At 41.6% G+C, this 15,392-nt stretch overlaps 1 protein-coding gene across 2 annotated transcripts in view; it reads left to right on the top strand.

Moving 5' to 3' along the window:
- Window positions 1-14,495, top strand: part of C1QTNF7 (C1q and TNF related 7) — a 51,464-nt gene extending 36,969 nt beyond the window's left edge. For both annotated transcript variants that reach the window (XM_040556337.1, XM_040556336.1), the window contains exons 2-4: window positions 11,747-11,945; window positions 12,778-13,023; window positions 13,505-14,495. In XM_040556337.1, coding sequence (XP_040412271.1) covers window positions 12,786-13,023; window positions 13,505-14,136 — 870 coding nt within the window. In that variant the 5' untranslated portion in view covers window positions 11,747-11,945; window positions 12,778-12,785 and the 3' untranslated portion in view covers window positions 14,137-14,495. The remainder of the gene's footprint in view (window positions 1-11,746; window positions 11,946-12,777; window positions 13,024-13,504) is intronic.
- Window positions 14,496-15,392: the final 897 nt, after the last annotated feature.

Here is a 15,392-nt window from a genome sequence, read left to right as displayed (position 1 = left end):
CATAATTAATCCAACAAATTTACTGATGTGGAAAGCCAGAGTTTAAACTGGTTCCAAGTTTATGGAAAAGAGTCCAGCAAGGCTGACAGAAAACAAAGATTCAGAAAATATCTCCAGTTCACAAGACCTTTGCTGCATACCAGAAGCAGGAAGACAGCCTATGGGCAAGTATGACCATATGCTGCCCACCTCCTTGGGAAAGAGCACAAGAGCATGCTGCAGGATGCTGCCAGAGGGCAAAGGACTGGGCTAAACAGGCTTGTGATCATAGTTAGCAGAGTCATTCAGATGTAACATTACGCCAAAAAAAAAAAAACATAATGAAATGACAGTTATGGATGACTTCTTAATTGCCCCAAGAGAACAAACTGGGACACCAATTAATTTTATGGAGAAGGAACAGCAGTGGCTTATGAACTTCTACAGAAACCTACTTTTGTGCATTAATAAAGGAAGCAGAATAAAAAATAAATCTATAAGACAGAAGCAGCATTGATAAAATTGTCTCCAAATTTTTTCCACATTTTCCCCCACAAGCTGATAAGTTTATAAAACATTTTTTTTAATTTTTCACTGTGTGTGTGTGCATATGTACACGTACATGAATTTAAACTTTCCCAGAGAATGAGGAAAGCCAGAAGCCTCATAAGAAATCATAGCATCTCACAAAAAGAAAGTGGGAATTCTAAGCAGGAAAGATGCAAAGTTTGAGCATAGGAGGCTTTTCAGCTGCAATTACCCTGTTCAAGGCATAATGTGTATTTTAAGCAATAAACAAAATCACAAATATCAAAATAGGACTCTATGCAATGCCCAATGAAGATACCTATCACAACGATAAAAAGAACAAAACAGCTTATTACATGCCAGCTTACTGCTGTTTATCAGCTGGAAACAAATCTAAGGAGATCGTTAATTCAGGCCATCAGAGAATAGATCTGTATTAAAGAAAATTAACTCTATCGGTCAAAGTCAAACAGCAAAAAAAACCTTTAATAACAGACTTGACACAAAATGCATCCACCATGCTCCAGGGCCTTGAAGAAAAGCTAAGTGAGAATCACAACATCTTTGGCTGTGTAAAGGTACACGAGTCTGCATGTACACAGGCACACACATGCATGCATACACACACTTGATTAAGATAAAATTATGCCCTGGCTGATGGATAATAACTGCCTGAATTCATCTGAAAGACTTTAAATTATTTACAAAAAAAAAAAAAATCAGCTGTGTATCTTGATTCCATGCCATAAAACTTAAATAGTTTTATTGCTGAAAGATGGTCATTTTAACTAAGGCAAGAGAAAGCTTGGCCATGCTTTTTGTATTTTCATCTTTACTTGCAAGTAAATATCTTCACAGGTTGTCATCTAAGTGGAAACTGCAGAACTCTTTATCTCGATGGAAACTTGAAGCAAATACATTCTAAGCCTTGCTTGACTCTTTCTTTCTTTTTATAATGGAATTGTAAGGAAATTTCTGGGTGACAGTTCACTAGAAGCGATTCTGGCATAGTTTCTTTTAGAGTAGCAAGAATTTCTTAAGAGATAAATAATACATTTAAATCAAGGTTGCTATTTAAAATGCAAAAAGGCTTATGGCACACAGCTGTCATGGGGATGCAGCTGTAAAGTAACACTGAGTTTATCTTTGTCATTGTAAATTATACCAATATATACCTGAATCAGAAGCCTGAACAAAAGTCTGGATATCAAAATAAGGCAAAGTCCTATTCACTGATTATGGATTCACAGAGGGTTATCTATAATCACAATTATTTTAAAAGAATTATGCATATGTTGGCACAACTTCCTACATACCACTCTCTTGGATTGTTTGCACTACAGATGTGACCTCAAGACTGTGTCACCTGTGGATGGGACTCACTGCTACCTGCATCTCCCTTTTAGTCCTTCCCCAGAGGAATAACTCTGGTGCTGTCTCCGGCCAATCCAGCTGGTACCCCCAGGGCACAGTGCACCACACAACCTTTGGTCCACTCAAATATACATTAATATACACTGCATTTGGGTAAGAAGTCTCCATCCATGCCGGCTGCCACATGGTGGCAACTTGATCAATGTGGGGAAGACCAGATGGAGCAGGATCTTCCTAGAATGACTCTAACACCTTGTGACTCAAGGCTAAGTGGGATTTTTGTTGGCAGGCTGAGATCAGGGCATGTTCAAGTGAAAATGAAATGAAATTGGTTGCCAAACACTCTGAGACCTTCTGGCCACCCAGGAATGCCCACTTATGCCCCATGTAGAGCCTGTTGAGGTCACCCAGAGGCATCATGAACATAGAGAATGCAGTTGAGGTAAAGCCCCCTGCTCAGCACCCCAAGGTCAGCCTTTCCTTCCAACAAGTGTCAAGGTGGCTGACTGCTGCACCTTTTTCATGATATCCCCAGGGAGAACCTAGGGAAACAAACACCTCTCAGATAGGATGAATGTCAAAAAACAGTAAAATTATTGCTGCAAGATCTTAAGTGAGAACACACCTTCGAGGCCAGATATAAATACAAGACACCTGGTTTTGATGGAGCTATGCCTAGCTCCATGAGGCCTGAATTTTGTTCTTAATGACAAGCAGGGGTACGGCTGATGCTCTGTTATGAAGTCAAAATTGACCAGCTCTCAGGCACTAGACGTCATCTGCACAGCACTGAAGAAACTGCAAGAATTATGCTGATTTCATCCATTTTAATCTCCCATGAGAGAACTGATCTGAAATATGAAATGTCAGTTCCCAATAACTTAGGAAAGGAAGAATCTGAAAAGTGCTTTTGAAATAACCTGCTTTTACATCACCAGAGCAATATTATCGCTGTTATTATTGATGTTGTTGTTTTACTGATGAAGAAACAGAAGCACATAAACCTAAATAATTGGCACAGAATAGACATTCAGCTGATCAAGAAATAGAAATTAGATCTCCTGAAAGAAAAATCTGTGCTGTGTTTTCTTTCTTCCTCTCTGTGAATCTGATCAAACACCTTCAGTAAGATTTCCATTTGATTTCAGTATGTACAGAATCAGGCTGACAAATGATTATGTGTACCAAATTGAAGTTATCATCTCAGTAAAATTTCATTTTTTCTAAGTGAATTCATCATTCCTCTGCTCTGCTCTGCTCTGCTCTGCTCTGCTCTGCTCTCCTCTCCTCTCCTTTTTTCTCCTTTTCAGTATCTTCTACTTGTTAAATTCTTTCTAAAGAGTTGTTAGAAAATCTTTTAATTAGGATCTATACTAGATTATAATAGTTGGCAAAACAGATTGATAGACTCATGCTCTATACAACAGCATTAGTTTGTCCCTTTCAAGATCTGTGTAAAATATAAAACATATAAATAAAATAATACATTTTTTTCTTCACAATATTTTTTATTGGAGATTTAAAGCTGCCTGCCTGAAATGTCCAAGTCAGAAATACAGAGGGAAAAAGATTAGTGTCGGTATTAGAAATACAATAAGCAAAAAGCTCTTCTAATGGATTTGAGATTTTTCAATGTGCTGTAGGAACAATCCAAACATTTCTTCAAATCAACAAGCTTGACACTTACATCTTCACATTACATAGCAGTTTGTACATTCAGAAATAATAATAATAATTCAGATGGAGAGCCTGCAAATCCAAACAGCCCACCACGGAAATGGTTCTCCTCGGGAGGCTGATGAAAGAAAGAGCAAATCTTGAAGGGCAGCAATCAGCCATGCAGCACGGTGAATGCTGCAGCAGGGAGAGGGGCACGGATCCATACGGAATTAAACAGATCTTTACATGCCTTGTGCTGAAAATTATTATTTCCCTAAGTGTAGAGTGGGCTCAAGCTGCCAGACCAGGGTCATAACGCTTTCTTTATTTTTTTCCTCTTTGAATAAGTACCAACTTCCAGAGCCAGGAGGGCAGTAACGGGATGGATTGTCCCCACCCTGCCATGGCCCAGGACCCAGTTCAGCCCGGCTGACCACCACCCATGGGCTGATGCTAGGCCTCACACAACCCCACAGTGATTCCTGACGGCCTGCTCCCTGCTGGGGTGGTGGGCAGGCCCCGGCTGCCATCCTAAGGGGCTCCCACCGCTCCCAGGGGAGCAACCAGCCCTAGCCTGACACACACACCTACACTGGATGTGAGGTTGTCAAAAATCAGGCCCATAAACTAGAAATGCAGGCGCTGTGTGGGTGCCAGAGGGTGGGCTTGGCTGGAGCTGCTGTTTCTGTGAAGCGTGATGGGAAGCACGACGCATCATCCTCTCTGCTCTTGTACAGAAACACAAGCCTTCGTTTCAGTAGAATGCACTGCGCCATATAGGATTGACATTTAATTTATTTTATGGCTCAAAACTGTTTAGAGCTATCTTTCTAACATGCGTGTCCTTCAGTCTCACAAAGATGTTAATCTCACTGAAAATCAACTTGTTATTTAAAGATTTGATTTAATCAGGAAGACGTGTAATTAAAAAACATGCTATTACCCAAAAGCAGACATTACATAAATTTCATTCTATATTTATATCTTCCTGGCCCCTATCTCCGGAATCTGACATTAACCATAACAATCACAAATGCGACTGAAACAGGCCAAATTCCCCTTTTTCTATTCCAGTGTAAATATAGGAGTAATGCTGTTGAAGTAATAGCTTTGAGGTAGGCTCACTCCACAGGACCAGGATTTGTCTCCACACAGCCACTAATTGTCAGGAAACTATGCTGATCTCCAGACCAGGATTTTATCTCACATATTGACAAGTCCTATGTCAGACCTTCAGGGTGCACAGAATGTGGCAGCCTGGCAGTCTCAGAGGCTCAGACACCTGTTAACATGGTCCTATGTCAGGAGATTTCACTCAGTTTGCAGGGTGGTGTTTTGAAAAGCACGTAAGGCTTCGAAGCGCTGGTGCCGTTTTCAAAATTCCTCAGTCTTTCAGAAGTTCCAGCTTCACTGGTTTAGAGTAAGGCTTAAGCTTTTAAATGCATCTATCATTTCTGTAGATAAGACATGGCCTCCTGAGACACACACCTCTGTGAGGTCCAGCTTCACAGCCACCACCTCTCCGTAAAGTCACGCTTAATTTTCATATTGAGGTTCCCCCTTTGGTGTTCCTAAGCATTGAGTTCAAGAAGAGTTTGGACAACGCTCTCAGACGTCTGGTCTGATTTTTGTGTGGTCCTGTGCAGAGCCAGGAGTTGGACTCGATGATCCTTTTGGTCCCTTCCAACTCGGGATGTTCTGATTCTATGACTCTATGACAATGGTGCACCAGAGCTCAGAAGATGGAGACAGTGCAGCTAAGTCTGGGCAGTGGATGATGCAGTGCCCTGCAGACTTAGTCCTGCAAGAAATCTAGCAGCATTTGGAGGCTACACGTTGCTCAGGCACAGAGCTCTGTAAGCCTGTGCAGCCTGGGTCTGACATAGGCTTTTTATAAACTGAAACTTCAGGGAACTTTCATAAATGATCCCAAAGGTCTTAGCACCACAAAGTTACTTCTTACTCAGGAACACCTAATTCCAGAATACAGGTTTGCTACACCTGTTCTCAAACACATGACTGTGCAGTTATCTTGTGAAGGTTCTCAAGCAGAAACCTGAGAGCTGTAATGAGATTTTTTCAGGGCTTGTATTGTCTGAGCCCTGCTGGTATGTGCAGTTCTGCATTCATGGGAGCACAGCTTGGCAGCATCTGCCTTGGCTCCCAGCATGGAGCACTCCAGAAATTCCTGCTTTTATGTGGCTACACATACACTTGCAGGAATAAAATTGAGGCTATAGGAACTTTACAATGCCTTCCATCTTCTAAGTGTCATATAAATAAAAAGTAATCAATCTTCAACTGTCTTGCCAGACATGCATACTTATCCAAATTTTGGAGTTAGAAAATTAAGGTGTCACAATTTAATTTTACAGAGAAGGGAAAGGTGACTTTACACTACATTTGCACTCCCCAGTATGTTGGAGACCATTTACAAATATCGCATGAAATCAAGGGACCACAACAAATAGCGTTTAGCAAGCCATTTCTGCCATGCCAGCATTAGTTGGGGATTTGCCCGCATTGGCAAAGTTTCCAGTTCTCTTGGAAAATTGGCTTGCTGTGTTAAAATAGCAGCACAGAGGGACCCTCTGTACACTTAAAATGTTGCTAACATAACTGTAAGTGTTTGCAGTGTGAAAAAAAATCACTCCTGTCAAACCCTGTACAGGTGACCTCTTCCATACAGAGCACAACAGGGAGAGGAGATCACCACTTTTGGCTGCTCCCTGCCCCATGCCATGGTTTCCACTGCTCCTCCAGCAGAGAAGTTTGTGTGAGCCTTCCCCAGACCGATTTAGGGCAAATCAGCTGGATTAGCCCTGACCAAGCAATTAATTACTCCTTCGATCTTTGCTGGGCTTGATGTAGAGATGTCATCCCTGGCCGGGTGCCTGCTTTTCCGCAGGGTTCCCAGAAAGGCACCGTGCCTGGGTGATATCATCTGATGGGCTTCCAGAAGGCAACGATGTGCTGGGGGAGGAGTGTCCCTTTCACGGTCTGGGAGCTTCCTTCTCTGAATGAGACGGTGAACACTGCTCTTTGGTACAATGTGCTGTCACCGAGGGAGCAACTGGGTGAAGGAGAATCAGACTTCAGAGGTGCCTGTGGGCTAACAAATGACATTTACCTGAGTGGGTGAGAATTAAGCCACGCCCAGGGACTAGAAGCCATTTAGCCAGAAATCCAGTGAAGTGCCCAAACTTGAGCTTGCTCTGTGTGTCCTTAGCTCACTTTGCCAGCTGGTCCCTCTCATTCACCCCTGGGCTCATGACGGGAGATTTTTATGCACTTTTCACCCACAAAACCCAGGCGTGAAGGAAAGTGAGCACAAAGCAGTGGAAGTAAGTCCCCTATGATGTGTGGCAATAATCTATGAATTTTGTTCTTGTTTGTTCTTATGTGCCCAGCAGTCTGGTATTTTGGGGTTTTTTTTGGCTCTTTTAGCTCTTTCCATGCCATCCAAAATGGTTTGCCCAGTCTGTTCTCCATTTCACTTTTGTCATCACAAGGCTGGAAATCTGAATGATCTAAGATAGGAGATGGAAATTCTCATCAACTCTGGCAAAGGCTGGGGAGGAACCAGTACAAAGAAGCCTGCCTGAACTGAAGGGAACTCCCCAGGAGATGGACACAGTGCTCTAGGCATCCATCCACATGTTTAGATGCCTGTATGTTTCCACATGCTTGTCTCCAGATCATATTCACAATTAAACCTGCAAACTGCAAGTGATTCCTGAAGCCAGCTTATTGTGATTTATGGCTCCTTTCTCTCTCTCTCTCTCTCTCTCTTTATTTTTTTATGGAAATAAAGGAACCTTTTGAAAAGGTCTGTAGCCTAGGTGTAAGGATCCTGAGTCTTCCAGAGTGAAATACTGACCATTTTTCAGTAAGTAGGAAATTGCAAGCAAACTTCCTATTGTCTCCACATTGCAAACTGTAAGCAAATGGCCTAACTTCTCAGCTGTCTGTCAAGACAAATTCTGTCAGGTTTCATTTATCTCGTTCTGTTTTGGTGCAGTTAGTGGCGAAATTGCTTCGCATGCCAGCCCTCATGTGAAAATTCCCCCCAGCTGAGACAGGCTATCTCACTGATACATGCCTTGATCGGATTCTAGGGCATTTTTAGCAAAAACAACCTTGTAAATAATAAGAAATGCTGGAACCAGAAAGAGACAGTATGTTTCAAGTCAGAGACTGAGAAATGAAATGACTCTCACTGCTCTGATATTTTAAAAATCAAACACATTGAACTTCTGGTCTTGATTATAAGCTCTCTATTTTTTTGTGAAAACATGGTTGAAGAATCTGACTGCACTCAATGTGGTTATGAAGGAGGCTGTTCAAACATGACTGAGTGCACACTGAAGCAAATGAGACCATTAAATGTCAGCACTGCTAATAAGGCCTTTATGGATTGTTTTCTCAGAAATATTTAGCTAATGTTCTTTTCCACTAGCTGATCCCTTTGGGCATGATCAGTCATTCTAGGACTGGGAATCAAAAGTTCAGAGTGCTCAGAAAGTTTCAGGTCACTCTATCCCTCTTAAGGGAAATAAAGACAATGTGAAACTACGTGAGGATTGCTGGATTGTGTAGCTAACCCATGGAGTGTGGCAATGGCCACCTGTGGGCTTCATTTTTTCATGCAAGGCATGGGTGGAGCTCTGGAAGTCCAGCACAACCTCTGTCACACAAAACAAAACTGGCACATCCCTAAGCCCATGCCCAACTGGAGGGGAATGACCAACAAAAAATGGCTAGACAAAAAGCCAGTGAAGGCTTGTGTTTTAGATAACATAAAAATCATTCCATGCAAAAACCTGCAGGGCTTCGCATGCTAAACTCCATGCCACTGTTTCTGAAGCTTTATAGGGCGGTTAGTGGTGGTGTCAAATTTAGCAGCAGGTTTGGGCCCTCTGGATATGTAGACACAACTGGCTTGGGGGGGGAAACGTGGACCACGTTTTGCAAAGGAAAAGCAGTTATTGAGCTAATTGTCAAGGGTGTCCCTCTCTCTTTCTCATCATGATTTATTACCTTCTTCTCCACCTCATTCCTTCTACCACAGATCTCCTGTGGATGGAGAGCTGGAGAAGACCTGGACATCCCCCAGTGGGGATGCAAGGTGTAGTGATGTGAAGGAGTATCAGCCTTTGCAATTTGTGAGGCACTGGATGTACACACTGTCATGTTCTGCACTGTTAAGCCATTGCCAGTGCTGCAGATAGGAACGGACCAGGAGTATTAATATTTCTCATCTACATCTTTTTTCACAAGGAAGGTAAATACATTTTCCCCTCCTTCTCAGATGTTTGTGCATATGTGCTGGAAGTGAACTCAGAGCTTGCAGGAATACAGCCAGGATAGCTTGTGACTAACAATTACTGGCTTTTGACCCAGCTTTCATTTATAAAAGATTGATGGGAAATCTTTTATGATTGTTCCATAACAATGCCAATTAGTAAATTTTAAAATTAAGATGTGCATAGCTGGACAAGGGAGGAAGATTAGATCATATACCAGGAAGTCTCAAAACTGGGAATTTGCTACATACCCCTTAATTCTTAAGCTTAAAAAAATGTTAACAAGTACAGTCTGAGTGTGTTGAAAATGCAGCGACATTTTCTAAAGGCCTGATGCTAACAACCCTGTTACCCAGCATGTAGGTTTGATAGGAATGCAATGTATGGAGTAACTTTCCAATGTAGATCTGTCATGTCAACAGATTTGCAGCATATTAGGTCCAGAATAACTTTTTAAATATATTTCTTAGATTGAAAAAAAATCAGATGATCTTTTAGGTTCATGCACAAGGGCAGTGATCTTGTTGCTCGTGCCACCTTCATTTAGTAAAGCTGTTCCAGAAATCACTGTATGTAAGTGACGAGCATGCCTGTAGTCTTCCAGTGAAAGCTTTGGCGTGCACTCTTGCTCTACCTACTGGATTTGGTACCTATTTAAATGTTACTTGCTAAACCTGGAGGAACATTATTCTAATCCTGTGTTAGAATTATATCATTATTATCTTTGGTGCTGACTCTGGTGAAGATGACTGTTATTGCTGTTAACAAGAATACCATCTGCTTATTCTGGCTTTGTGATCTGGATAAAAGAATGAACTCCTCAAAAAGTTGTTTTTCTTTGAACAAAAAATATTTGGCACATATAAATGACATTGTTTCCTATTCCAGCTTACAGGCAAAAGTATCTATTTTTGAAAAGGACAACCAGAAACAAGAAGTAAAGTCTAATATTTGACTCATTTTCTGCCTATCAGTTAACTCTATGTGATCAAGTGCTTTGCTGCAATATAGGTGACTCCTGAAAAATTGATCTGGGAGGGGTTTTACTCCACCCTCTAAGTCCATGATCTTAGGTGAATTGAAAACTCTGATTTGGGCCTCCTGATTCAGCCTGAAATTTCAAGAGAATGGCCATAAATCATCATTCACATTCAATATAGCAATTTACCTTTTAGACCACTCCCCAGGAAACAGGAGGCATGGGTTCAATGCTGTACATCTTTTCTTGGTCTGAGGTGATTGACACTTCCCAAGAGGCTGCTGCAATAAAGAAGAGAGGCACTGCCCACCCCTCCTTTTAAAACTCGACCTTTATGCAGGAGGAAATGCATGAGTCAGAATTCAAGGGCAAAAAAGGTCCTGATTCTGTGGCCTAATACATGGCTTCCCAAATGTCATTTGTTTGGGTACCTTCTGTAGCCTTCTGTATTCCCCCAAAGCTTAAATTTGGGACTTTGAACATCATCACCTGAACATTATCATGATTTTCTCCTAATACCATCTCTGTTCCCCTTCCTGCTGTCCCACCTTTCTGGTTTACAGCCTCACCACTCCTTAAGACCCCCAATCCATAGCTGAAAGCTCCACATACTCTTCATTTTCCAATTCCTATATGCCTTTCCCTGCCCAAACAGGTTCTCCAACCACAATGTCCCAGCCTTCTAAAGCACACCTTATCCCAACAAATCTCTTCTTACCTTCCCCTAATCGCTTTTTTCACCTAGCCTTAGCAGATACACATGTCCCAGACTAATTAATTTCTTGTAGACACATGAGAAGAACAGCAGGGAAGGTCTGGGAGCCGGAGGCAGCTTCTCACATCACTAAGTTCCTGGCCAGCCAGTGACAAGGAGCTGTGAGAAGGCTCTCGTTCTGGTTTGTAGAAGATCCTGGACGTAGGCAAACCCAGCAGTTGTTGATATTCTTTTTGCCTGGCTTATGTACAACACGGTGTGAGAACATCGAGCCTGTTGATTCAGACTTTCATCTGGCAAAGGGCAGTTTTTGTTCCAGCCCTTGATCCTCAGGTCGTGTGTGCTTCTTATCCATCAGCTCTGTGTAAAATCCACAGGCAGCCTAAGGCATCAGCTCCCTCCAAGCTGCTCCCTCCTGTCTAACTGCTTTAAATTACTCTTCTCTGCAAAGAGCTTTGTTGTCCCTGATTTAAGTCCCATGAAAACCCTTGAGCTTTATTTGGGTACCCTCAGTAGTACATCAGAGCAAACGTCGCTGTGAAGTTTGCGCTTATAGCTAACTACTGCCTTGGAGTTATCATTTGCTCTTCTCCTGTAATGTTACACATTCATATGTTAATCCACTCTTGGAAGCTGTTGTGCCTGCCTGTATTGTAAGTCTTTATCAAATGATGGCAAAATTAATAGTTTGGTTTCTGCCAATTTGATACAAGATGCTTAATATGAAAAGCAGAATATAAACCACTGAAGATAATTTTGGAGCATCACTTACTTCTCTTCAACAACAATCTTTTCATGCTTTTTTCCTGCATTGCCATCAATATCAAGATGCAGCCTCACATTTCCTATTCTTGGTAAAGAGTGTGTATGTGTATGTGAGTGTGAATATGCTGTTTTTTTGCCGTGCTGAATAGATTTGGCCATGCCATATATTATGTCATAGCCAAGGAAATATCATGAACTGCAAGCAAATCTATCTGTTTATGTTTTTGTTTTGTTTTGTTTTGTTTAAATCAATCAGTCAATGCCAATCATAGAACTGAAAAGGGGCTGTGGAGAAGAATTTCTTTATTGAATCATTTTGTAATTTCTTTAACAATGAGTTTGAGAATGAATCTGATCTTCACTGTAAAATAAATGTAGGTGGCGTTTCACAAAGATATTTTTCTGAGTCCCCCACTCCCTATCTTCTTTTTCATCCCACAGAAGCCAGTGGACTCTGATTTGCTTCAGTGCTGTAAATTAGCTCTGAAGGAATGGGCAACCCAAACAAAACCCGCCACAGACATGTTCTGAGAATCCAGCCAGTGAACTAGAAGAAACAGCTTGACTCACAAAATCTCACCTGACCCATGACTGAGTCTCAGCTAATGCAACACTAACTTCAGACACCTCTGTATATCAGGTACTGCCACTCCTCAGCACATTCCTGTTTGTACAGTGCTTTTTCTTTATTCCCTCAGTGTATATTGTGCAACAGAGAAATCCAATTTACTCTGAGTCGATTATGAAAACATCCAACCACAATACAGAATACTTCAAAGAATTTTATTTTAAGGTATTGTGACTCAGTTTGTTTCATGTGACAGCCCAAGCCAGGCCTAAAGAGAAAACCTGGCTGACAGCCCCTTTGCAGCTGCTCTGCACAGGGCAGCTGTCTGGTTCCACCTGACCGACTGCACCAGGGTGTACAACCAAGCACTGAAGCTGTAATCTCTTAGTGGTGTCCCTTCTGCAGACTTAGCAAGTTTCTGCTATGGGTAGTCAGGCTGGAGATTCATTTATAATCTTACGGGCTTCAAAATGAAGTGAAGGTGCAAGCTTTGTCCTCACTTGAAAAGGCTGCTCCCACTGGCATATCCTCCTGGCATAGGTACAGCTCCCTCCAGCAAGACTTCTATTCTCTGTAATATATAAATATACAAAATACAGGTCGCAGAGACAAAATAAAACATGCCAGCAAAGGGCTTGGCATTGAAAAATCAAGATTCCTTTTTTGTAAATGTCAAAATTTGGTCCAAAATACACCATGAGCAGAAAAATGTTCAACATGGCAGGCTTTCCCCCTTGCCTTGCACATGGATCCTGCTGACTTGGAAATGCCCATTTGCTCCCTGTGCATGTACATGTGCATAATGCATCGCTGCGTGACGCTTGTTAGCACACTCAAGAGCCGCCTGACTGCGATTAGAGAGCCATAATGTGCATAAACTCTCATACATATGCATTTTTTCCAGATCCAAGGATGTTTGTGTTGCTTTACGTTACAAGCTTTGCCATCTACACAAGCGAACAACCTCTTCAAAGCCAGTTCAAAGGAGAGAATTACTACACCAGATACATTTGTAGCATCCCCGGGTTGCCAGGCCCCGTGGGTCCCCCTGGAGCTAACGGGTCCCCAGGGCCACACGGACGCATTGGTCTTCCAGGAAGAGATGGCAGAGATGGCAGGAAGGGAGAAAAAGGTGAAAAAGGGAGCGCAGGTATTGATATTTGTGTTAACTATCACCATTGTACAATAAAATAAGCCCTCTCCCCATCACTGTTATATGTGCATATGATGAATTGGGGCACGTGCCTGTGTGGGCTTAAGTGTGATGCATGTATATGTGGTGAGAGAAAGAAAATATCCAGATACATTTTAGATATGCCAAATATGCATATAGTGAGATATGTGCAAATAAATGTAAAGGCATAACTTTCCTATGTATAGACGCTAAAACAAAATTGGGAAAAATGAAGGATGTGTATAGAAAAAAGGGGCTCCTGGCTGTGGGGTGCACTGCTCTGTCCCAACTTGCCATTCCTTTCACAAACTTATTAAAAGATTTTGGAAGTATTTTCTGGAGTATTTTGAAATTCTGACCCTGCTTTTTTGGCTTGTCGAGACATAGCCAGTAGCCCACACAATCACTTACTGAGATGATATGTGCAATGATTAACTAACTTGAAATGTTTTTGAAGGTTTAAGAGGAAAAACTGGGCCATTAGGACCAGCTGGAGAGAAAGGAGACCAAGGCCAGTCTGGTAAAAAAGGACCTGGAGGACTGGCTGGTGCCAAAGGTGAAGTAGGTCCAGCTGGACCACCTGGACCTAAGGGAGATAAAGGAGACCGAGGAGAGCCAGGTGCACCAGGGGTCTGTAAGTGTGGACAGATCGTGTTGAAATCTGCCTTTTCTGTTGGCATCACCACCAGCTACCCTGAGGAAAGATTACCGATTGTGTTCAATAAAGTCCTCTTCAATGAGGGTGAGCATTACAACCCTTCCACGGGGAAGTTTATTTGTGCCATCCCAGGGATTTATTATTTTTCTTATGATATCACCTTGGCAAACAAGCACCTTGCGATTGGGCTGGTTCACAACGGGAAGTACCGGATAAAGACATTTGATGCCAACACAGGAAACCACGACGTAGCTTCTGGATCTACAGTCATCTACCTTCAGCCAGAAGATGAAGTATGGCTCGAGATCTTCTATGCTGACCAGAACGGTCTCTTTTCAGATCCAACATGGGCAGACAGCTTGTTTTCTGGATTTCTCTTATATGTCGATACAGATTATCTCGATGCTTTATCACACGAAGATGACCTCTGAAGCAGATGACATCAAATCACACCCAAACTGGACACTCCAGCACAGGATTTTATCTAGCCATGTGTGGGACACAAAGTTGAGAAGAAACGATCTAGAAGTTGATTTTTGCTTTGACAGGAACCAAATCTGAGTTCAGATGGATGTTTCCAGAATCTAAGCTGGATTCTTTACCAAACAGCAGGGATATCTAAAGGAACAATAATTAACAAAAGACTGCATCACTCCAGGACTGACTGCTCTTGAAAGTTATGTTGATAATACTATTTAAACAAATTTAAGATACTGTACATTGGATTTTATATAAATATATAAAGTTGGAATGTAGGATGGATATTTTGTATATGATATTAAAATAAAATTGAACAATTGACAGCAATATCATCTTTGGTCATTTTAAGACAGAAAATACATTAAAAACAGAGAAAAATGATAGGGGAAAAAAAGAATAAAATAGGAATGTCTGCTTCAGGATTCAGCTGAACAGGTCACAAGCACATTCTCATCTGATATTTACACCAACAAAAGATATTCATAGAGTCACAGAATCATTAAGGTTGGAAAAGACCTCCAAGATCATCTGCTCCAACCATCCCCCTACCACCAACATCACCCACTAAACCATGTCCCTAAGCACCACGTCCAACCTTTCCTTGAACACCCCCAGGGATGGTGACTCCACCACCTCCCTGGGCAACCCATCCCAATGCCTGACTGCTCTTTCTGAGAAGAAATGTCTCCTCATTTCCAACCCTGGCACAACTTGAGGCCATTCCCTCTAGTCCTAAGCAATTAACCTCCTAACAAGTGCCTGAAGATTTGTACTAGCTGAGGACTGCCCAATCACAGTCTTAAAAGAACAGAACAAAGTTACTAAGCATATAAAATAATTGAAAACTGAGAGAACCGAAAACTTGCAGATAGAGAATCAGTATGCTGTTGGGTATTTTCAATGTAATTCCAAGTGGGTTTGCTATTATTTCAATGCCGTTCAATGTCTTTGTGAAAAATATGGAAGAAAATAAAAACTTTTTGCTGAAAAAAAAATTATGGATGCCAAAAACCTGATAGAACAGTAACCAGTAATGAGAGTAAATTATATGGAACAAACTGAGTCACATCACTAAAGTAGACTTACTTATATTCTAATATGGCCAAATGCAATAAAATAAATGTAGGTCAAATCCGAGATGGAAGATTGCATTCAGGAAATCAGAGAACTTGGAAAAGATACATGGGACATCATGGATAACCAGTTA

The sequence above is a fragment of the Cygnus olor genome, chromosome 4, assembly GCF_009769625.2.
Source record: "Cygnus olor isolate bCygOlo1 chromosome 4, bCygOlo1.pri.v2, whole genome shotgun sequence".
Lineage (NCBI taxonomy): Eukaryota > Metazoa > Chordata > Aves > Anseriformes > Anatidae > Cygnus > Cygnus olor.
The sequence above is the reverse complement of the archived record's forward strand: the minus strand, read 5'-3'. Positions and strand labels throughout refer to the sequence as shown.